The 25,500-nt window shown below is 46.7% G+C and overlaps 1 protein-coding gene across 1 annotated transcript in view; it reads right to left on the bottom strand.

Moving 5' to 3' along the window:
- Positions 1 to 1,851: 1,851 nt before the first annotated feature.
- The window catches only part of ABHD14A (abhydrolase domain containing 14A), a 74,051-nt gene continuing 50,402 nt past the window's right edge, over positions 1,852 to 25,500 (bottom strand). Inside the window, exon 5 of the mRNA XM_069206742.1 lies at positions 1,852 to 3,629. Within this exon, the coding sequence (XP_069062843.1) occupies positions 3,447 to 3,629 (183 nt within the window). The 3' untranslated portion in view covers positions 1,852 to 3,446. The remainder of the gene's footprint in view (positions 3,630 to 25,500) is intronic.

Raw genomic sequence — 25,500 nt, forward strand, 5'->3', positions numbered from 1 at the left:
AAAAGCCAGACGTCCTCAACCAGGCGTGGCGCTTTAGGGCCACTGTCGATGCAACCACTCTGCCCAGCGAGTCGGTCATGTCCAGTCCACATTGGATTGTGAACTTTGCTGTGTTTCTCCGATCACCGGTTGCTTAGGAAAGTACAGCCGGCACCTCCTCTGGCAGCACTTGCGCAACCATTTGCCACAGTGTATGGGAATAATGGTCCTAAAGGCATGCAGTGTTCATGGACCGCAATACCATGCTGGCTGAAGAAAACATCATCTTCTGAAGTGTGTCCAGCCTCTTTGATCTCCTATCCAGGAGTGCAGAAGATAATGCACCATGGGAGGTAGAGGCTTGGATGACCAAGTTCTCAGGGGTGGGGTGTTGTGTAAGGAAACTTTGGTCACCCAGAGCAGGGCGATGTCGGCAGGCAACTGTCCTGTTCACAGGAGCCCCCAGTGCTGGTTTTAGACCAGGTACCCCCGTAGGACATCTGTAAGGCCTTCATTGAACGGGGTCAGAGGTTTGGAGGATGAAGCGCCAGGTTGAAGAACCTCCGTCAGGGGGTTAGTCCTGGCTACCACCGAAGGCAACTTAAGGTCCAAGGCTTCGGCCACATTTCCCACCACCAGAGTATTACACTCCCTCCTTCGTAGCCATCTTAGGGGAAGAAAGCATGCCAGTATCTGGGGAGGTGTCTATACCACTGGCTTCACCCAAGTCCGTACTCCAGTCCTTAAGTTCTTGGAGCCTTGTAGTCCAGAGTCCAGCGACCCCTCCCATTCCTCTCCGCTGTAACCTAGCTCATAGGAATAAGGCTCAAGATCCGACATAGGAGGTAAGGCCCCTGTCAGCAGCATCATTGACACTGCACGATGCCCATCCGGATCCATGTCAGAGTCGCCAATGAGTATGGGGACAGTGCCGCTTAGGGGCACAGGCGGCGGTGGGAGGGTTGGACCAGCGTCAGGGAAGGTCAAGGTGGTATGACCTATGCTGTTCTAGATCCAAGTATAGATCCCTGAGCGCCACCTCGAAGCCAAGGCTGAATCCCCCTGTGCAGAACCCAAAGGAGCCCTTTCGGACTCCAAGGTGCCAGGGGAGCCGGCTTGCCCAAAAATGAAATGCATGGCATCACAGAATTCTAAGCTGAGCAGGGGTCGCTCCGGTTCCAGTAAAATCGGGGAGGCGTGGAGTTGGCCCAGATACAGGCTCCTCAGAGGGAGGCTTAGATCGACGACTTTCCCACTCACTCATCGGCCGACTGACGAGGTGAAGTCGAAGAATGTTTTGCCATGACTACTTCTTGTGCCTCGACTTACCTGATTGTCCCGAGGACTTGGAGTCAGATAATGACAAGGGGGACTCTACGAACGAACCAGAGACCTTCATCTCGACCGAGACTTGCGCAAATTTGAGCATCGGGCCGCCATCAGCTTCAGGGAACGCTCCCTCAAAGCCTTTGGACGCATGGCCCGACACTCGGAGCAGGACTTCGGGTTGTGGTCGTGCTCCAAGCACCCTTTGGTTACCCTTTGATACTTTCAAATGTTAATTAAATTACTGAAAATCGAAAAGTGGTCCAGGAGGACTCCTTGTTATTTAACATGCAGTAGAAAATCCCAAGCATTCTGGTATTTTGTGGTTGGCCTATTGAGCTGCTGTCTGATTTGTTCTGGGGATTCTTACCCTGATACTGGGAAATGATTATAGCATGTGACGTATGAAAGTTAACATCAGAGAAATGCATTTGTATTCTTTCAATATTCTGCTGTTCAAGTAAATCCAGTTCCAAAAAAACAAAAGATTGGGGAGACGTCAGATAAGGGCAAATTTCACAACAATGACCAACACAAGAAAAATCATACGTTTAGTTACAGCATTTATTACAGGAACAAATGAAGAAAATGTAACAAACTGTGACTGTATTAAACACTGCATCCCAAAGCACTGTGCACAAAATTCAACATTTCACCTACTGCTAGGGTGAACCCACAACCCTGGTAACGTACCAACTCCAAAGTGCCCCCTTGTAACATGTCTTCCACTTCAGCATTAAGAACAAATCAAAATTTCTCTAGCACTTAAACATCAGTTTAGTCTAATTATTACAGCAAATATTACAATAAAAACCAGAGCTAAGCCCTTGCCGTAAAATTGCCCGTTTACTATCAAAGTCCCTTAGGGTTAATTATGAAATCCATGCCTTGATTGTTTTATTCAACCAATAAACAGATGCCCCATTACAGAAGGGACCAAATTATGCATGTGCAACGTTCAACAGTATCAGGGCTCATGGTACTCAAGGAAAGGCTACTTTCAGGCTCTGTGTAGACACCATATCTACATGAATGTATCAACACCTTTCCGGATCAGTTATTTCTCGGAAAACAAGTTAAAAGGTTAGGTTGATTGTTATTCTCCTCATGCACTGCGGGGTCAGGCTGCTCTTTTGCAAAGCCTTGCAACATGAATTATTGGTTTGTAAACTCTAGCTACAAACAGGACTGGGTGCATAACCAAAGGTGGTAAATAATAAAAAGTGACGTTTTGCATTGTGCTGTTAGAAATCCCAAGACTGGTAGCATCATTAGAGAAACAACGAAAAAGAGGTTAGAATACTTTATTTATTACCCATTATGACCACTAAGCCCACCTTCCTTTAAAAAAAAGTCCTGGAATGGGTAGAACCAGAGATACGTGTCAATGGACTTCTCCAACTAAGCTCTCTGGAGCCCGTACAGGACATGGAGCCTAGAAAGGGATACAAAGCAAAGAGGCAAGGGGAATATGGAAAGAAAATCAAGCATTGTGAAGATGTCTGTTTCCGACCTTTTTATTATGCATGCAAGTCAGAACTAATATTGTATTAGATTTGCTTGTTCCTATAGACTCTGGTTTTCTTTGCTCAACCTATCCATTATGCATGCCGGTCAGATTTCAAATGATATTACGTTTGATAGCCACGCATACGGCACTCACGGAGACTGCAAAGATATTCACACATTGGATAGGACATTAAGGATTGAGATCAGTGGCTCCAATGCATTTGCGACTATCTGCAACTGATTGTCAGTGGTGCAGGCTGAAGAGGGGTGACAGAAGAACAGAAGGAATTAGCACCTTTCCATTCGCTTCAGATCTTGTCTATGATGTTGAATCAACCTCACTCCCTATTTGGAAAGTCATTTACCTCACTTTCCAAGTATCAGACCTAAGCTCGCCCAAGCCCCCTGCGAGAGAGCAAGCAATCCAGCGAACACCAACTTCCTAGCTATTAATAAATAAAAAGTGATGCCTGCCTCTCAAGATTGTTATGTCCTGGTCTAACCACAGCCAGTTGGTTATAGGGTGAGACATTTCAAGCTCTGGGGGCATCCAGGGCTTAAACCAAAGCCTTTAGTCCATCTCCCCACTTGTTACCCACACATTTTCTAGGTGGGTAGCCTTAAGTCAAAGGTCACTTGAGGCTATTGAGGAAACCAATCAGGGCTTGGTGGAAGAGGCGAGGCTGGTCCAGGTAGCAGGCATGCTTCGCATCAACAAGCATAGCAATGGTGTGCTTCGGGATCTGGCGAAGGTTCTCCAGTGACTGAGTTCCCAGGTTGGTGTCTCGCTCACCATATACAATCAGAGTGGGTGTCTGTATTGAGGGGGTGGATGGAAGAAAAATGAAAGAACACAGAAGGAAAAAAAATGGGACAACAGAAGAGTGGGAAAACAGAAGAAAGCGAAATCAGGAGAGAAGAACAATAGACTGTTATGCTCTTTCAGTTCTTTGCTTCAGAGTTTATTTTATCATACAGTAAAAAGTACATTTAATTTAGCAGCAATTTAGAGAGCTACAAAATCTATGAATATACACTGCAACTTTCCCTAATACATTCGCTATACTTTATCTAAGCATTGCCGCACATAATAATTATATGTCACACAAGGACATTCGACATAATGACTGTAATATGTAAATCAGTTTTCTCTAAAAGTACTATACTTTTTGTGACTGTTTTTTTAAAGTTTATATAAGGGGTGGTAATGCAGTGTTTTGTAATGCAGGTTAGCCATGCTCCACACATCCAATTTTTGGCAATTTGCAAGTTATTCATCCACTGTGTTTTACAACAGCATTCCACAGTAAAACTTTATTTTAGGTCTGTATTTTATACATCAGAGGTATCTTATGTAAGCAGTGTTCCACGAATCAATCAGAAACTTATTTACCTAAGGCATTTGTTTTGCATCATGGTTATAGATTCAGTTGTTTGTATACAGTGTCGTCTGTTGACAGAATACAGAATAGTTGTAAAATGTTTTTGAAAATGTTTATAAAGGAAAAAAATAAAATAAAAAATGAAAACGATTCCCAAGAGATGATACTTTTAAATCAAATTTGTGTTACCCACCTTGAGGATGTCTTCAGACAAGAATTCATACCATTGGCTTCTCTCACTAGTTGAAATACTAACAGTTAGAGATTGGGTTATTAATTGTGAAGGTTGCAAGCCCTTCGCAAGTAAAAATTCTGCAATTGTCTTTTTTCCTGGGAACTAAGTACACTCTATTGTAGCACCCGACTCTCATATTAGGGAAGAAATCACAATTCCTAATTCAAGGCTAGTAATACCAATTAGCTGACATGGAACAACACTCCATAAATCATTGTCCAGTCAGTTCTTTTTTTTTTTACACACACCTACCTACCTACCTACCTACCTACCTACTTACCTACCTACCTACCTACCTAAATACTATGCATTAAATTATGTTCATCAGCTGGGTGGAAATACCTTTCATGAGGCCCAGCACACTAAGCACCCAGGTGCTGTAGAAAGCTGCGGGCAGCAAGTGTAGCCTATTCTTGGCTGCACAGACCGGCTTCCCGTACCAGCAACGCTGGTTGCTGGCATTGCAACCAGCACCTTCAATCTCCCATGTGGGCAGGGTGTGGACATTGCAGTATATGCCCTGTTCCCCAAAGACACCAGTATAGGGAGGGGGGGGGGGGGTGACATCTCTCTCTCCCATCAGGGTCCCAAGGATGAGGCCCAAACCCCTAGTCAATACTGTGTCAGCCCCCTTGGAGGCAGGGAGCCCAAGGGCAATAACTGAGTAGGGAAAGAGACAAGCATGGCCCCTCAAATACAGGGATAGTTTATAAATCAAATCCACATAGTGCTCCCCCCAACCCCTGGCCTACCCAAGGGGTAATGCTTTAAAATAAAGCAGAATGTTCTGCATCCATTTGCTCTGTTTTAAGGGGCAAATATTTGAAGACTACTATCTCTGCCCATGTTGGGCTGACTCCCTTCGTCTTGGATTGCCCCAAGTAGCCAGCCCTATCAGCCAGGAGCATTCTAATCAGGCCTCATGGCGTGAGGGAGGGAGTTGAGAGTTGGTGCCACCCCTCTGCAACTAGCCAGCAGAACACCCCCTCACCACATTCCCTAGGCCACAGAACCTCCTTGTATTCTGAAGGGCAAGAGGTCTTCAGAGGGCATAAGGGAGCAGAGCCACTGATACTGAAGAAACCTATCTCAGACTTAGAGGCTGGCTGAAATCAAAGTCCCTAGTCCATCTTAGCAGGGCAACGAGTAGCTTCTCCTTTCGTCTGAGCATCCTTTCACTGTGGTCGTTCTCAAGGCAAGTGCTTTCTCAATTTTCTCCCCCTTGTGCAAGGATTTTTAAGTGGATGTGTAAAGTTTCAGGAGCCAGGCACCAGTGAACAATTCTAGAATGAAACAGCATTGCTCAGCCCATGGCCCAGCTGTCCTCCACAGCCTTCTGGGGCAATCTAAGATGACAACTTCAAGTTCTCTCTGCTGAAAGCTCCCTTGAGAACTTTAGCTCCACCCCTCACACTGCTGCCTGTTCCCTTTTCACCAAAACTTCAAATGTGAGCCCCTCCTGTGTTGGCTCCAGAGTCCTGGGCTCTCTTCATTGTTCTAGTAGGCCAAGGCCGTCCCATGCCAGGTGCAGTGTGACAAGCTAATTATCACATGTAGATACTTCCCACCCCTTTCTCAAGAACTGACTATGTAGGTCGAAGAAGTAAAACTGTCCATTACGTTTCTACCTATAATGTGTAACATCACAGATCCTCAGAAAGAACTACGGACCTACACTGTGAATGGCCACTCAAATTATATGTCTTACCCCAGGTCAGTATCCTTGCATAGACCCTAATGCGAAAGGCTACCTGTGCGCAGACACCAGTAAAACCTTTCAAACACCCGCCCAAATGGGTTTAATCCATTGTTGTTTTGCTCACCACGTAAACCCCAGTTTGGACCCAGCCATATGCAAATCGGTCTTGACCCTGTTCCCCATGGGAACAGTCCAGTGCACAAAGGTAGGCTCATACGTGCAGCCCGCAAACAGGCTCACATACGTAAGCTCACATATTCATGCGTAATCAGCCCAGAGCCGCTTTCGTTAGCTGCGCAGCAGCAGCCTTCTCTTAAAATTCAGACACTGGTGGTAACCATGCTCGGCAAAACTATTGTTAATGAGAATCAGGTTTTGAGATTCACTCACAGTAAAAATGGGCAGAACTAATTTGCTACACCAACATCTTATTTCCCATACGCAACACCATATAGCAAGCAGAAGTAAGCAGACTTTCCTTAGATGTCTCACAAACTACGCTCAGACACATCCTTAGGAAACATAGCTCTTGATTGGATGAGACACAAAACTCACAACTTAACAATAGTATTATTTAATGTTGACAGATGATTCATTTTACTAAAAGGAAGTACTCTCATACTTCCATACCACACACCCAGACATTGCCCTGATACAGGAAACCCACCTCTCGACTACAGAGACAGAAACTCAGGAGAGATTGGGTATGGAGGGAAAAGACTAGCAGAGGGCTAGGGTAGAGCAAGCAAAGACTTCACCTCTAGATCCCACTATAAAAGTGGTTAGTAAAGGGCTACCCCTTATTTTGCCGTCTTGGGAAGACCCGTGGGCAATGCCGGTGGTTGCCGGTGCTTGGTACCGGCACTTAATTGTCAACACCGGCCCGTATGACAGTCCGCCACATGGTGGTGCTATTTAATTTTGTAATGAGTACAATAACAGCTGTTTAATAATTTAAAAGACATTAAAATGACTAATACTTGCCACCCAAACCATTGTATAGCTTTAGGTGACCTTGAATAGTCTGAATTGTCACACTTGTAGGAGTATAATGGTTAGTAGTTGTGCTAGTATTGTCATTGGCAGATCTGGCAGGGGCAATGGGTGTTGGAAGCTGCAGTGGCCTTCTGAGGAGGGTCCTGGCATTTATTATTATTACTATATATTGTTTTTTACATAAATTAAGAAATCAGGCGCTACCAGTGTGACATTACAGTTTCATAAAAATCTCAATACAACATTAGGCCCTAGCATTGGGTTTGATCTATGCTTTAACAAGTGATAGAACTGTACCTTAATGACATTCTCAGGATATTGTTTTCCTTATTTCACTTTAAAGTACTTCTTTGAGGGGACTCGCCCTACCAACACCTTACTAATTTCTACTGCAATTTACTAGACACCCAATTAATCAAACTACCTGATTCCAAAATCCTTAAATCCTTATGTAACTGTGTGCTTTATAAGAGGGTGGTGTCAGGGTTATATAGGGGTATTGCAGATTCAATATTTTTGAGTCTGGTTACTGAACAATTAAAAGAGTGGAGAACAACATGGATCCAAGTTAATTATGAGGAAGATGACTGGCTTGAACTATTGGTAACAGAGGCCACATTTCTACGAGGCACAGTGAAGCTATTATCTTATAAAAGATGGCACTGCCCCTCCCCAAAAAAATAAACCTAAGTATTATGGGATGATGTCCCAGGGGAAAATCTTGGGCATCTGCTGACTTTAACAGTGCTACATTGCACTTAGTTTGGGAATTCAATTCTCTCTGGAACAGTAATGGAGCCAAGGTCTGGAATACAACAAACAATACCTTGAATATGTTCAGCTCCTTGACAGCCCAGGCAGTATTATTACAGAATATAATAATGTAATAGATGAGTCTGTAGAAGCCAAGCTCTGTACTCTCGGTCATGGAGAACACAAGTTAGCCCACCCAACTGTGGCAGACCAAGGACCTCCTTACCTTCAGGGACTTCTCAAGACTTGGCTGTTCGAGCAGTAGCAGCTCCCCACTAACCCCACCCCCTCCGTCTTCAGCGCCTTGACACTCTCATGGATGAGTAGTGCGCTTTACAAATTCCCTGACTGATTGATTAAGAAGGAAAGGAGAAATGTACATTTTGTTTCGGCTGTGCACCGATCGGGCCGTAGCCCTGTGCAGGAGTGTCTGTTCAGCAACCTCCGTATGCCAGGAAAGGACAGCCATGTGTTAAGCTCTGTGCGGGTCACGGTGAACTCTTATGCCAGGAGTGGCTACCGATAAAGTTGCTGCTGAAAGGGCACTGGAACTCAAAACCACTGCGGTGGAGGCGTTTACACCAAAGGAGTCTGCACCTGACATTCCAAGTACCTTGGAAACCCTGTATGCCAGGAGGCACTGCCAATACCTATGTTACCAAGACGTTTGGGCAGTCAGCCAAGAAAAAGATTGAGGCTGCGTCTGGCAGGTGGAGCCTGAGCAGCAAGAGAACTGCCCCTGACTGACCCCTGAAGACTGCAGAGGACTCAGCAAGTGATGCACCTTTGCAGAGCTCCAGTTGGGGAATGCCGACTTACCACGTCTTCTGGGCCTGAGAGGTGCTCCGATAACTGGAGAAGCCAGCAGCAACGCTCAAGATGGAGAACCTGTGCCGCCGGGTGCTACCGCATGGGCCGCAGGCAAACCCGACTTCTCCGAGAAGGATCAGAACTCGCAAGTGTCCGCACTGAGGACACCCACTGCAGCGATGAATGCTCCCATGTTGAGGGAGGGGGAAGACAAGAACTGGGCCTGTTCAGCCCCGGAGGACTCGCTGCTAAAAGTGCCTGCAACACTATAGACACTTCTGACCAATTCCTGAAGAGTTGAGGGAGAACTCGAGTACGCCCTATTAGTGAGTATTCCCTAGATGAGGCGACCAGAGATTGGGAAAGAACCATAACAATGTTACAAGAAAAAGGGTAGGACAGGGATTTACCTGACAGATACTATAGCCCTGCCCTAAAGGGGACTGTGCTATTGCTTATTTATATTGCTATTTCTCTGCATTTGCAGAGTTAGAAATAAAATATTTCTATTTCTTTTGAAATAAAAGTATTGATTTATTGTTTGTACTGTTTATCTTTAAGTTATTAGTCTTGTTCACTTACCTATAAGTACGCTTCCTCCCTCCCCCAGAGGGAGCCCTTGATTGCTTGTGCACAGCTATCACTGACGGCCAAGGGGTACTTGGCCCATTTGCTCAGGATCCTTAGTAGGCCGGGCCCAGGGACATCAGGAGTAAGAGGCCTCAGCCACCACGGTTGGGCTCAGAAGCCCCTGCATGCCCAGGACCCTCTGAAAGGGGTTCTAACAAAAGCAAAGACGTGGACAGTATATGAGCTGTACTACTAATGAGCATGTGGGTGGAATTTAATTAAATATCTACTTTTCCATGGGATGGGTTGCTTCTTAAATCTACTTGTCCTGTAAAAACATCTACTTATCCCTTTGGTGCCATGCAGTGCAGCGACAAGTTATGGCAGCAATCATTATATAAGAGCTTTGGTAATAGCATCTCTGATTATGCCAGGGCTAATACTATAGTAGGGCTTGAAAACTAGCAATTTCAAGCCCTATTATACTAATTTCCTTTTTTTGCCACCTTTCCCCAGATCTGCATACTTGGGCTGGAGGAAGCAGTAAGCAATTGTTCCAGGGCTGGAATGCCTTTTAGTCTGTGCAAACCTACTAACTTGCATGTTTTAGGGATTTTCATCAAATCTTCTCTAATATTTTCCAATAATGAGAAAGGTTGGAAATCCCTTGACAAGAACAAAATTAAAAGTTCTTCCAAGGTTGGGAAAAAAGTGGTTAGAGGGGAAGTGCACTTGTAAACGCTCACTAGATGTTTGCATATACACATGCATATTTGCTCGTGCTAAAATACAGTTCGCAAATATTTTCTTGGAGTACAATTTCATAGTCTACTTCTGTAAATTCTTGTTTCATGTAAGCCACTAATTCAAAGCTCTATACCATGGGTGCACTTTTGGCCCAAGGGTAGGTCGCTCCCCCTGCCGCTGCAGCTCCTCCAGCTCCTCCAGGTTCCTGAGTTCCTGAGACCCACCTCACAGTAAGTACCCCCCACCTCCCAGCCCCTCGCTCTGCCCCGCGCTACTCACCCTCTCTCCTGCTCCTTCTTCTTTTCTTCTTCTCTGTTCTTCCTCCTCGCTCGTCTGTAATCTTCTTCTGTACTCTTCTTTTCCCCGTCTTCTCTCTTCTTCTCTTCTTCCTCATCTTCTTCTGTGGTCTTCTGCCCTCTGTTCTTCGTTTTCTGTATCTTCTTCTGTGTTCCTCTGTGTTCTTCTGTTCTTCCGGTCTTCTGTTCTTCCGGTCTTCTGTTCTTCTGTCTTCTATCTTCTGCCTTCAGCTCTTCTGCCTCCTCCGTCTTCTTCTCCCCGCGCCTGCCCTCCTGCTCCTGCCTCATCCCCCTCCCTCACTCGCATCCCCCTCTCTATCTCCCCTATCTAACCCTTTCACTATCTACCTCCCTCACTCCTCCTATCTACCTATCTCTCTATCTCTCTATCCCACTATCTAACTCCCTCACTCTCCACCTCCTCCTATCTTCCTATCTCTCTATCTATTTCTCTATCTATCGATTTCTCTATCTATCTATTTTCACTATCTATTTCTCTATCTCTCCCCCCCCTCCCGCCACCCCCTCTATTACCTATCTTCCTATCCTCTCACTCTACCTCTCACCCTCACCCACCTCTACAACGCCCCCTCCCCTATCTTCACAACCCTACTCCTATCTTTCTCCCTAATCTCCTAAACCTCCTAACACTCACCCCCCTCCACCCTTAAACCGCCCTCCCCCAGCTCTTCTCACTCTACCTGTCCCCCCCTCCCTCGCGCTTTCCCGCCGCGACCTCCTGCACGCCCCCGCCCCCCAGCTCCCATTCGCCCCCAGCTGACCCCTCCCCCCCTCCTACCTCATATGGCGGCCGCTGCGCGACAGTGGTAGCGACCCTTGACCCAAGGGTAGGTCGCTCCCCCTGCCGCTGCAGCTCCTCCAAGTTCCTGAGTTCCTGAGACCCACCTCACAGTAAGTACCCCCCATCTCCCAGCCCCTCGCTCTGCCCCGCGCTACTCACCCTCTCTCCTGCTCCTTCTTCTTTTCTTCTTCTCTGTTCTTCCTCCTCGCTCCTCGTCTGTAATCTTCTGTACTCTTCTTTTCCCCGTCTTCTCTCTTCTTCTCTTCTTCCTCATCTTCTTCTGTGGTCTTCTGCCCTCTGTTCTTCGTTTTCTGTATCTTCTTCTGTGTTCCTCTGTGTTCCTCTGTTCTTCCGGTCTTCTGTTCTTCCGGTCTTCTGTTCTTCCGGTCTTCTATCTTCTGCCTTCGGCTCTTCTGCCTCCTCCGTCTTCTTCTCCCCGCGCCTGCCCTCCTGCCTCATCCCCCTCCCTCACTCGCATCCCCCTCTCTATCTCCCCTATCTAACCCTTTCACTATCTACCTCCCTCACTCCTCCTATCTACCTATCTCTCTATACCACTATCTAACTCCCTCACTCTCCACCTCCTCCTATCTTCCTATCTCTCTATCTATTTCTCTATCTATCGATCTCTCTATCTATTTTCACTATCTATTTCTCTATCTCTCCCCCCCTCCCGCCACCCCCTCTATTACCTATCTTCCTATCCTCTCACTCTACCTCTCACCCTCACCCACCTCTACAACCCCCCCTCCCCTATCTTTACAACCCTACTCCTATCTTTCTCCCTAATCTCCTAAACCTCCTAACACTCACCCCCCTCCACCCTTAAACCCCCCACCCCGGGACGCCCAGCGCCACGACCCCTGGTCCCCAGCTCTCCCAAGCCCTGCTGATCTGCTACGACCCCACCACCCTCCACGCCCTCATCCCAGGACGCTCCAACACCTGCTTCCAAGCTCACCCCAAACGCACCCATGGACCCTTCGCCTGCAACTCCTGCAAACGCATCTTCCACCACGCAACTACCACGACCACAAGCCCACGCGCCATCAACCACCTCAAGTGCATCCTAGTCAACGCTCGCTCCGTCCACAAACACGCCGTTGAACTCTGGGACCTCCTGGACTCCACAGCACCGGACGTCGCTTTCATCACGGAGACCTGGATGAACGCCTCCTCTGCTCCAGACATCGCCACCGCCATCCCCGAAGGCTACAAGATCTCCAGGAAAGACCGCACCAACCAAGCAGGAGGAGGTATCGCCATCGTCTTCAAAGACTCCATCAGCGTCACCACCTCCACCGAAGACACCCCTCTCGCCGCTGAACACCTGCATTTTCAGATTCGCACCGACCCGAGGACCACCCTCAGAGGATCCCTCGTCTACCGTCCTCCCGGACCACGCGCCCCTTTCAGCGACGCCATCGCCGACTCCATCTCCCCGCACACCCTCGCCTCACCGGACTACATCCTCCTAGGCGACCTCAACTTCCATCTGGAACAAAACAACGACCCCAACACCACCACCCTGCTCGACAACCTCGCCAACCTCGGGCTCAAACAACTGGTGAACACCGCCACCCACATCGCCGGACACACGCTCGACCCTATCTTCTCCGCCAGCAAACACGTCTTCCTTAGCCACGCCTCTGCCCTACACTGGACCGACCACAGCTGCGTCCACTTCACATTCCGACGCGAGACCCGCCACCTCCGCACTCAACCCATCCCTCGTCGACAGTGGAACAAGATCCCTGAAGAGCAACTCTTCTCCGCACTCGCTGCCAACCAACCCACCCTCACCACCGACCCCAACGACGCAGCCCTCAACCTCGCAAACTGGATCTCCAACTGCGCAGACAAGCTTGCTCCCCTCAAACGCACGCATCGACAGACCAACACCAAAAAACCTCTCTGGTTCTCCGACACCCTCAAAGAATCAAAGAAAACTTGTCGCGCCCTTGAGAAAGCCTGGCGCAAGGACCACACCGCTGACAACATGACCGCCCTCAAGAACGCTACCCGCGAACACCACCACCTGATCCGCGCTGCCAAAAGGAACTTTTTCACCGATAGACTGGACAAAAACAGCCACAACAGCAGAGAACTCTTCAGCATCGTCAAAGAGTTCTCCAGCGCCAGCGCCAACGCCGTCACGCCCTCACAGGATTTGTGCGAATCCCTCGCCACTTTCTTCCATCGCAAGATCAGCGACCTCCACGACAGCTTCGGACACCAGACCCAACCATACACCACTGAACCCGCTTCCCCGGACATCACCCTCAACAACTGGACCCACATCAACACGGAAGAAACCAAATCCATCATGAACTCTATCCACTCCGGCGCCCCTTTGGACCCCTGCCCGCACTTCATCTTTAACAAAGCCGACGACATCATCGCCCCGCACCTCCAGACCGTCATCAACTCTTCTTTTTCTTCTGCTACCTTCCCCGAATGCTGGAAGCACGCTGAAGTCAACGCCCTACTAAAGAAACCTACGGCTGACCCAAGCGACCTGAAAAACTTCCGCCCCATCTCTCTTCTACCTTTCCCAGCCAAGGTAATAGAAAAGACCGTCAACAAACAGCTGACCACCTTCCTGGAAGACAACAACCTGCTCGACCCTTCACAAACCGGATTCCGAACCAACCACAGCACGGAAACCGCCCTCATCTCAGTCACAGACGACATCAGAACCCTGATGGACAACGGTGAAACAGTCGCCCTCATTCTCCTCGACCTCTCGGCTGCCTTTGACACCGTCTGTCACCGCACCCTAATCACCCGCCTACGCTCCACCGGGATCCAAGGCCAGGCCCTGGACTGGATCGCCTCCTTCCTCGCTAACCGCTCCCAAAGAGTTTACCTCCCTCCGTTTCGCTCAGAACCCACCAAGATCATCTGCGGCGTACCTCAAGGCTCATCGCTCAGCCCGACACTCTTCAATGTCTACATGAGCCCCCTCGCCGACATCGTACGCAAGCACGACATCATCATCACCTCCTACGCCGACGACACCCAACTTGTACTCTCCCTCACCAAGGACCCCGCCAGCGCCAAGACCAACCTACAAGAGGGTATGAAGGACGTCGCAGATTGGATGAGGCTCAGCCGCCTAAAGCTGAACTCTGAAAAAACGGAAGTCCTCATCCTCGGCAACACCCCATCCGCCTGGGACGACTCCTGGTGGCCCACGGCCCTCGGCACCGCACCGACCCCCACAGACCACGCCCGCAACCTCGGCTTCATCTTGGACCCTCTTCTCACCATGACCAAGCAAGTCAACGCTGTGTCCTCCGCCTGCTTCCTCACCCTCCGCATGCTCCGCAAGATCTTCCGCTGGATCCCCGCCGACACCAGAAAAACCGTGACCCACGCCCTCGTCACGAGCCGCCTGGACTACGGCAACACCCTCTACGCCGGGACCACAGCCAAACTCCAAAATCACCTGCAACGCATTCAAAACGCCTGGGCCCGCCTCATCCTCGACGTACCCCGCAGCAGCCACATCTCCGCACACCTGAGACACCTGCATTGGCTCCCAGTCAGCAAAAGGATCACCTTCCGACTTCTCACCCACGCACACAAAGCCCTCCAAGACAAGGGACCGGAATACCTCAACAGACGCCTCAGCTTCTACGTCCCCACCCGCCTCCTCCGCTCCTCTGGCCTAGCACTCGCTGCTGTCCCTCGCATCCGCCGCTCCACGGCGGGTGGGAGATCTTTCTCCTTCCTGGCGGCCAAGACCTGGAACTCCCTCCCCACCAGCCTCAGGACCACCCAGGACCACTCCGCTTTCCGGAGACTCCTAAAGACCTGGCTGTTCGAGCAGCGATAACCCCCCCCTTTTCCCCTAGAGACTTGAGACCCGCACGGGTGAGTAGCGCGCTTTATAAATGTTAATGATTTGATTTGATTTGGGTCTTTCTTTTAAGAACTGTGCCCCTAATTAGGTCTTGCATTAACCAAGACATTTAGTGTTTATTGAAATTCTATTTCCCTATCAATCTATCGGCTGGCTTTATTGTGAGTGACAGCATTCTGCTCTTCCACAAAGAGCACATTGGCACACAATGCAGTTTTGTTCAGAGTCAGGAACTAGTGTGCACTATGTGTTTTTTGAGCCCCAAAAACTTTTTTTGCTTTTTGCCAATGTTTGTTACAATGGTGAGAGTCTGGCAGCTCCCACAACAATAAAGTGTTGCAAAAGCAAAGTCAAAACAAGACACATTGACAAAACCAAAAGACTGACGATCAATGTCAGATCGGTTGGCTTTGCCAGTACTTGTTTGTTTTCATGCTTCCCATAATCTTGTTGAAAATGGTTACACTTATTTTCCATTATGAATATGTTTTGGAAATACTGGTGTGCATCAACACATTTTACTAAATGATGCTTCAAGGAAATAGAACCAACATTTCACAGTAATTTAGCAAAACCTTTCTTTCCTACTTTCATATTATTTCAGAATATTTTATTTTGAAAGCAAAGAATTATCAATCTTGCTCACACGCTTATGCAAACATTTGCATCTAATCAGAGAGCATTCTCAGAGCATTATAAGTAGCCCCATATTGCTAAACTTGTGTGTACACTTATTTTTTTACTGGAACCACTGTCAGTAGTGCAGTGTGACTGTACATCGTTTAATTAGAGCGCTCACCACCCTAATAATAAAGGCTTTGCATTAATGAACAATAAACACAAGTTTGAACAGCACTAACATATGCACACAAATATTACCTCAACTACAGACAGTTCCGTTCCCTGTAAACTGTCACCCAAAGGGTTGTTGTAGCAGGGGGCTGAGCCTACTTGTCCCCTCGACAAAATAAACATGAAACTTGTTGTCCTTGACCCCAAACAATATGTCCTGGGCATTGGGCTATAGGAATTCCACACCCCTGAACGAGATTCTGAATAGGGAATCATGGAAGGAGGAAGAGAGAAAATTGAATAGATATATTTTAAACCTATTGGGTTATGGATGATTTGCACTAGTTGCTTCTATAAAGTTGGCAACAGATGTATTGCCAATGTATAATTAATTTTACTACTTTTGAACTGTCCTATTTATGAGATTAGAAGCTTTGTGTTTTAAATCAATGGGAGTTCAGGAGATAATAGGAGAAGTAGGTATGTTTGGGAATATGAGGGCATGGGGGAGGGATTGAAGAAAATTAATTATAACATATATTATGTTTATGCCTTTTAAGATGCTCTACATTGGACAACCAAACTTAAGTAGTGATGTCACATGTTTAAGATTCTAATAAAACAATGTTAAGCTGCAAGATGACACAGGCCCACTCCTCATGCAATTACTACACAAGCAAGGAATCTGGGGTGGTCTTCAACCCAGTAAACAAAAAGATGATGTATCCTAACAAAGGTATCATTTCTTCACAATACCAGGTTTTTTTAAGGCAAAAGGAAAAAGGAAAACATACTTTATCCTGCTCACCCTGCATTACGTCAATACAAGAGGAAGTCATTTCACAAGCACTTTGAATGTTCTTACTGTCAGAGTGGATGGTTCCTGTGCAATGGTTGAAAAACTATTGGTTCTGAAGAAGAATGCAAGATAGCCTTACAATTGTTTATGGAGTCCAATAGAAACCCAACTTCTTGACATTCTTATGTGCAAGATCATCTGAGACTACGTGTATTCTCGTAGGGACGGGATCTGACTCAGAAGTTCAGGTTGGTCTGTTCCTACTGTAGCTGAATCAAGGATGATTTGCATAAGCCTGGCCTCTGTCCAGAGTGGCACAGAAAGTGGAAAACCAACAGCCTCTGAGTGTAATACAGTCATTCCTTCGAATCACTTTGTTCAAGTGTAGGATTAAGGTGCAGGAAACACAACTAGGCACTTGATGCAAACCAGTGATATAGGTTTAAATCTAAGGGAAATTACAATAAAAAAGTAATGTGAGGATTTGGGTGCATTATATAAGGCTGGGAGGCCTTATCATACAGTACACTCTCAGAAACCATCTTGGGTGCTGTCAGGTATGTGTACTTAACCTTAACCGTGGGTAGTTGTGGTTGTGAGCAGTAACGCTTAGCAAATGAACAATGCGTAAAGCATTTAATAGCACCAAACAACGAAATAAGAAAAACACAGAACACAAAAGAAACCAGACACAAATTTATAAAAATAGATTATATTTTATGAATTTTTAGAGACCTTAATCATTAAAATCAACCACAGGGTTCCGGAGATATGAATTTTAGAAGAAATAAATACATTTTGTTTCAACTGCAAACAAGCACTGGCCAGCAAAATGTTGGGAAACTTTTTAAAAGTTTGAAACAGGGCCTGATTACGATCTAGGCGGATGGGATACTCTGTCACAAATGTGATGGTTAACCCATCTGCTGTATTACAAGTTCCATTATATCCTATGGAACTTGTAATACGGCTGGCTGGATATCCGTTGCGTTGCGTTTGTGATGGAGTATATCATCTTCCAAGATCGTAATCAGGCTCTTAGTTCGGCAACTCCAGGTGTGAGTTGGACGACCAAGTCTGGAAAGGACAGATGTCTAGGGGGCCGTTAACGCTACTTTGGACAGTTACCTGGCCACCAAAGTGTTTTTAAAGCAAGATCCATTTTTGCAGAACAACAGCCACAGATTCTCAACGGAGTGGTCCTGATGCTGAGGGATGTGGGCAAAACATGCTAAAAGGATGTGCCAGTTGAGGGGTAGTCGACGAGGATGCCTTTGTGGGTGCTCCTCAGTCCACTGGTGAAGTGGGACAAACTTGGACACAGAGGTTGGGGTCCCTTAAAGTCCTCTATGTTGCAGAAGCAGGCCAGCTGATGCAGGGCTACTGGTCAGCCTGCACCGCGGTTGGGGTGAAATCCTTTGGTAGGGGCTGGTATACCTTGAATATGACAAATCCAAACTTTGATAGCACCCCTCGGTCCGGCAGACACGGCTGCGGGTTTTGGTTATCTCAGGTTTGTTCTTTTTGGTGCCCAGCAACTGGTGTCGGCAAAACTCCTGCAGCGGCTACCAAATTGTCGGTTTGGGCTCTTTCAGCTCTTGTGTCCCTGGAGCTGGTTCCAGGAGATTAGCAGAGTAATCCGTGCAGTCACTGCTGTTGTTGGATGTCGGAAAACAGCTTTTCCCCAAGCCAGGAGCGATAGGCTCAGCCCAAACTTTGCTAACCAAAGTGTAGCCTCTCTCTGTGCAGGTTCAAGGGCCGCAGGACCGTCCTCGTTCGGTCCTCTCTTTAATTCCAGTGTGATCTGAGGGTCAGGGTGCCAGGGGCACCAAATTTTTCCCAAGAAAAAGGTAAGGGGTCCCCTCTTACCTAGTGACATCTAGCTATCCCAGAATACCACATTCTTGCCACGTTCAAGACTGTCCGACCCTTCCTCAGTCATCAGGGGCTTCGAAGCCCACTCTAGAGGTATAGCTACCTGAGGACTTCATGATGCAGAACGATGCTCCTGGTGGGACGACTTTGATGTAGCATTGAAATGACAACTGTAACCTGTAACTAAGACTTTATTTTTCAAATAAACTTCATCACAAAACCTACGTTACCGGTTTACCTCGGATCCATCTTTGATTGCAACAATGGCGACAATTGGAAACTAATCGACAAGTGAAAGGAGATGGGAGAGAAAGATAAAGTCTACAAGGCACAAAGAGAAAAGAGATGAAGAGAAAGTAGATACTGAAGAAAATAAGAGTAAAAGAAATTGAAGCTTGAAGTGAAGAGAAACACCCTGGAGGCCCTACCAGTGTCTGTTACACTGCACAGCCTGCAAGGGTGAAGCTGACATTTCATTGCTTTAGCTGTACATAGTGGTGAGCAGGGAACAGGTGGCAAGTGGGTGTTGACCTGCGTATTTTTCAAGGGTATGTTGTTTTGTCATGAAGCAAGTAAAGATCGTACCGGCAGTGAGTGTAGGAGGCAAGTCACTCGAAGGGCGGTGATAGTGTTTCATTACATGCCTGCCACAACCGTGAGTAACTTTAAAGGCATGTGTTGGGCTCCCTTCTCATGTTAAAACGCTGGGTGGTGGCACAAGCATACAGCCGCGCAAGACAGTGATCTGCTGACAGTGGAGTGTGAAGTACTTTGCGAAGCTGGTGGGTGTATGACGTGAGCGCTGAGAAAAGCGTAGCCATTATCCTACCGTGCACTGCTGACATGGTTTCCAAGGATCGTGCGCGGCATTCACAGAGTCCCTGAGTGCTGCTCTGTGCAATAGTGACAGACCACGTCACTGAAGAACTAGAATGTTATTGGAAGTTCCACATTGGTAAACTCCAGGAAGTGTTATTGCATATGGAAAAAAACTGGTATGGTGTTACATTCTTAAGTATGGGAACAACTACAGGGTATTTAAAGTGGTGAATTGTGGGATGCTGTGCACTGACATGAGGAATACTGTTGGCTCATCATAGCAGCCTAGTGACTGGATACGCTGATTGAGAAGCGCATGATTGGCTGCATGCCCAGTGAATGCTGAAGCATGCTGCTCAGGCTAGTGTGAGGGACCATCAGTGGAAGGTTACCAATCACGTTTCAGAATGAATTTCGGTGCCATCCTAGGTACTGTGAACAGTCAAGTAAGGTGTCTTTTGACTACACTGAAAGCGAGACACAAAACATTACTCTGTGATGCTCTATCTTTGGACAAGTTGCAAAGTGTTCAGGTGAGAAGTTGCTCACCGGGGTGAAGGAGAAAATCTAATGTTGAGTTCTTTAGATATGCTGTTAAGTGTTCTGATGCTATTCTGAATATGTTATGCCAAAGTCTTATTTTCAATGCAATGTGGAAAGTTACGCATGATGTTTGTGATGCTATGCTGGATATTTAGGTTTAGTGTTTTGTCAATGCCATGCTGAGTTGGCTGTCTAAGTGCTTTTGTCATTGCTATTCTGGATTTGCAGCTTGTGTATATTGTGTTGTGGAGGTTATGCTGGAGTTTTTAATTCCATGCTGAACTTTAGGAATGTTTTATGAGATTGCATGCTACAGTTTTAGTTGCAATTGTGAATTAAGAGTCACAAGGGTGAGTAGTTCCTGGTTTTGTGGAGTTACATTTTATGTAGCATCTTGTTGTTTGGGATGAGCGAGGGTTAGAAGCTATCCTCTGCCTACTGTAGTTAAGAGTGTGTGTGGTTGGAAGAGAGCTTTTATTAATTGCTACCTTTTGTTATATATGATTGGGGTTGTTTCTAAGTTTAAGTAGTGTCCTGTTGCAAGGATGAGCGAGGGTTGAAAAAATTATTTTGCCTACTGTTTGAATGAGCGTGAGCTGAAGACACCTGTTGAGTTCAATTTTATGTAGTATCCTGCTGTTTGGAATGAGCAAGGATTGAAATTACCATTTGCCTACTTTTGTTATGTGTGAGTAAGGGTGGTAAGTTACCCATTTTGTATTAGTATACAGTATGGTTTGGTACTAATTTTATGTAGTATCCTGTGGTGCAAAGATGAATGTGGGTTTGAAGATACCCTTTGCCTACTCTTGTTATGCATGAGTATGGTTGGTAAAGACCCTTTTAGGAATTGCTACGTGGTTAAAAGAGACCTTTATATGAACTGATACCAGAGTACACAAGATGCTTTGTTTTTGTGGAAAAGTTTGGGGGTGAACCCGACCCTTTACTATAAACACAAGATGCCCTGAGTTTCGGGGATGAGTGTAGTGCGAAAGTGCCCATTTTCTATGTCCACAAGGTGCCCTGAGTTTTGGGGTGAAAGATGCCTTTACTTTGTCTACTGCAGTGAGGATTGAAAGATGCTGTTAAATTATGAGCAGGATGCTATACGGTTTTGAGAACCCTTTACTTACTTCTTTGATGAGTGTTGAATGATACCCATTATGTATTTTTATTATTTTCTAAGGAGCGAAATGTGTTACATCCTGATTTAGCTGTATATTACAGAATGTTTATGTATGCCTGGAGAGATCAACTGGAGAGAGTGGACTGAGCAGCAGGATGATGCTCCTGGTGGGATGACTTTGATATAGCATTGAAATGGCAACTGTAACCTATAACTAAGACTTTATTCTTCAAATAAACTTCATCATAAAACCTGTGTTACCTGGTCTACCACGGATCCATCTTTGATTGCAACAATGGCGACAATTGGAAACTAACCTACGAGTGAAAGGAGATGGGAGAGAAAGATAAAGTCTACAAGACACAAAGAGAAAAGAGATGAAGAGAAAGTAGATACTGAAGAAACTAAGAGTAAAAGACATCATCATAAAACCTATGTTACCTGCCTACCGAGGATCCATCTTTGATTGCAACAACACATACCATCCACGTGTACAAATACAACCATACTTCCTGCTGTCTCTCACATACAAACAGGCACCTGCAGACATACGCAATCCATGTATGTGCACACACTCCCTGTAGATCTTGCAGACTTACACAACTTGTCCTCCACAAAAGCACAAGCAAACAGATGCATCGCTGCAGACAGAGACAAACTTTTGTCATACAGAGGGGCAAATACGCATATACCATACCGCACCACACCACACCATCATTAATATTCATGAGGCAGGTTGCCATTGAGGACCCATTTGGGAACGGCCACACTCAGAGATGGAGGCCTGCTGGGGTCAGCATACCACCATGTCTGTGACTGTTTTTCAAATAAAGCATTTTTTTTAAAAAATACAGCCCGTTTTCCTTAAAAGAAACCAGGATGCATTTCAAAAATAAAAATGATACATTTCAGTTTCATTTTTCCAGAGTAGGCAGTGGTCCATGGGCTCATATGCCTGCTCCGAAAAAATGTCGGCACCTCCACCTGAAAGCTGATCCAGCAGTAGCCTCGCCTCCCCAAGCGAAGAGCTTGAGAACTTTTGTCAATCTGTTCAGCAGCTGGCTTTTCAGCTCCAGCGCCCTCAGCAGGCCAGCGCAAATGCGATCCGGCAGACCCCAGGGTTGGCGGGACGGGGGGCAACAGGGGGAAGAAATGCCCACAAAAAAGGACCAGACCGAGCTCCCCAGCGAACTCATCGTCAGCTCTTACAGTCTCCTCACCAAATGAAGGAGTTCAGTTTGTGGAACAGAGGGCAAACGCTTGCAAAGCCACCCCAGCTCTCTAAGCAAAAAAAGCAGGTTACAAAATTACTGACTTTTTAACTAACTTGCCCTTAACCTCTCTGGACTCAACTGACCCTTCAGAATTAACAACCACATGGAAGACCCCTGATAAAGAATTAAAAAGGGTCCGCTCACCCTCATGTCATCTCACAAATCAAATCTTCAGCCCGCAAGAGCCACAATGGCCGGCCCTAGACAACAATAACTCCAATCCACTTCTCCCCCTTATGGAAGGGACCCTGAAGGCTGCACCCACCAGAGCTGCCTCCTTAGAACATGCCTCAGTCTTGGATTTCAGCACCTGTGAGGATAAATCCTCACGTTTGAGCATAAGGGAGGACTCAATCCACCGGGTCTCCGTTAGCCCCCTTGCTCCACCGAACAGAACCCTCCGATACGGATTTACTCGGAGTTTCTTTTGGGGAGGCATTTAGCATTGCGCATGATACGTCCACCAATCCTCCAGAAACTTCTAAAAAGCAAGAGGTGAAGCCCATAAACAGTATAGTCTCTTCAAGCCCGTTCCTGGATGGCTGACAAAATCCTCTGCAACATTCGGAGATGCCTGCCAACACATGGGGCTCCCTCTTGTCAACACTTGTCATCATGGCAGTGGCAATAAAGCACAAGGCAGACAAACAAGACATCCAAGTTGACCTACTCAACATCATGGCCAAAAACATTGTGGGCATTGACTCTAAGTTGCAAGCACTCAATGATCTGATACTTTGAGCCCAAAAGTACAACTATCTCCAACAAGCAGGATGCGATAGCAGTCCCTCTGGGAACAAGCCCCAGGTCATCACTCCCATCCTTAATGAAATCCTCACGGAAGTCAGGGCCCAGGCCCTTAACACAAGGGAACGACTGAGTCATAGAAGCACCGGCACAAGAAGCTAAGATCACACTCCCATGGAACAGTCTTCAATGCCAAAAGCTTCACAACTCCCAGGGCGCACAGTCTCTGGTAGTCAACAGCCCAGGCCTCAGTCCTGTCTACAGGAAGGAGTCATCACTCAGAGAACAACAGTGCCTCCCGCAGCCTCTCTCAGTGTGTAACACCACCAAAATCAAAAAGGGAAAAGAAAAAGCAAAGGAAGGCATGAAAAAAGAAACATCGGACAAGCAGCAAAGCATTTGGCAACTTTTCAAGCAGCAGAAGCAGCCCAATTCCAGCAACATTCGTGCAGAATCATCCTTACCACCTGACCATGATCAGTCTCGCACCATAAAGGATCGATCCATCTTGGACCAACCTCCCAAAAACCATCCACACCCACTGACGAGGGGGGTCAGAGCAGCGAAACCCAAAGTGCCTCTTCCAGTCATCCAGCACCGAGGTCAATCAACAAAGACAAAGAGGCCGATAGAATCAGTAAACCAGGTGTTGAGACAAAGCAAGTCAACACCAAACAAACTGCAGTGTGCGTTCTCATCAGCACTGAATTTAGCGGTGCAGCAGCTTAGCAGCCCGTAACAACAGATTATTCTATACAGAAGCTGGGGGACCAAAGAGGGAAAGAGAGGAATCCACCCGGCCTGAGTCGGCAGTCACATCAGTTGCCCCAGCACCGCTCAACAGTGTGCTCCATTAACTTTCCATTGCTTTATAGCAGGGTTCACCAACTGGTGGCCCCAACACCCGTTACATACTCAGAGGAGTTAAAACTAATCCTCATTCCATATTTCAAGTCAGAGGGAAATTTCGACATCCTCAATAGAGGAAACATCCTAAAGTTGCTAGGGGGAGTAAGTGACCTATCTCAGATAACCTCAGCACATCTTCTCTCCGTCAGAATTCAAACCGCATCCACAAAGGACCGATCAAGAGGCCACACTCACTTCATGGTCTTTGGCAGCCTTAGTAGACCAATTAGTTACTTTTTCTGACATTTTTAATTCATAGTGTATAGAACTGCGACAAGTGGATTAAACCCGACACCCGTGACCATTGCGGGCGTCAAAGCTCCGCAACAAATCAATATTAAAAGGGGCAACAGGAGCCGGCACTCTTGCATTGACTACAAACAACCTAATGGTAGTGAAGCACGTGGCGAATCAGGTTTAGGCCACATTCTTTGGGCCCCTTCCCCCCCCCTCCAGATCACAAAAATATCCCTGACCATGATCAACAGCCAGGGGGCCGGGGCCCTCTCAGCTCACACATTAACATCTGCTCATGGAATGCACACAGCATCAAGTCAATATATCAAGATCCAGAAGCCCACGCCTTTCTCCAGGATTACGATATCATCCTACTCTAGGAAATCTGGAGTTTAGATCCGACCACGGTGTCGAGGTACACCGCCTTTCACATCCCAGCTAAGAGTTCAAGCAAATATGGTCACGCAAAAGGAGGCATGACAACCATGATCTCCTCGGCCCTCATAGGCCACAAAGTCGCAATCGACACAGAGTCACACTGGGTTCAGGCAACCAAAATCACACTTAGTAGTTCGCAAAATAGTCAATTAGATCTAATTCTTATAAACATGTACATTCATCTTAAAAAGGCTCGGTGGGGAGTGGAGAAATTGGGCGAATTAATCAAGCTCTTACAAATGCAACACATCAAGTCCACATTTATCGTTAGCAGTGACTTCAATATCAACTTGCTCTCCTCAAAAGGACCGATTGGCAAGCACCCATAGGAAATACCTGGATCTTTTGGGTCTAACACTATTAAATGGCAACAGCGAAAAGGACTCTCGAGCAGCAGTATCCTTTGTAAGCAGAAAAACAAGCTCAACCATCAACTTCGCCCTGATAACTCTGCGAAACTTCTGGTGCGCTCCTTTCAAATAAAATGCAGAGCTGAGAGCGATCATTTTACACAATTATTGGAGCTGGCTTATAAAACCGAGAAACTACAGACCTCGAGTGATCTACTCTCAGCCCCAGCAATATACAACCTAAAGAGATTGAAATGGCACCAAACAGGGATTGTGCTGTGATGGATAAGGTGTATCAAAAGGCAGGGTCCTTAGAGGAGAGAACAAACATAGCAGACAAAAACCTAAAGGACCACATTTCCAAAGCAAATTGGATTGACACCTGGGCCGAGCTCAGTGGTGGGCTTTTTTCAAACTTTCCAACTGTTCGCAAAGCTCCTTCTCAGCACCTGTCCTTTGATTCAAAAAGGGTTCCAGACAGTCAATCCTTGTTTAATAAAGCTCTGCACCTACAGAAAACACATATTGCACAGCAGGCCAAGAAATTGGAAAGTGGCACCAGGCGGGGTGCGCAAGGCGACAAGGCCTCCCTGAGGTCCATGAAAAAGAAATATCA

Source organism: Pleurodeles waltl, chromosome 9, assembly GCF_031143425.1.
Source record: "Pleurodeles waltl isolate 20211129_DDA chromosome 9, aPleWal1.hap1.20221129, whole genome shotgun sequence".
Classification (NCBI taxonomy): Eukaryota; Metazoa; Chordata; class Amphibia; order Caudata; family Salamandridae; genus Pleurodeles; species Pleurodeles waltl.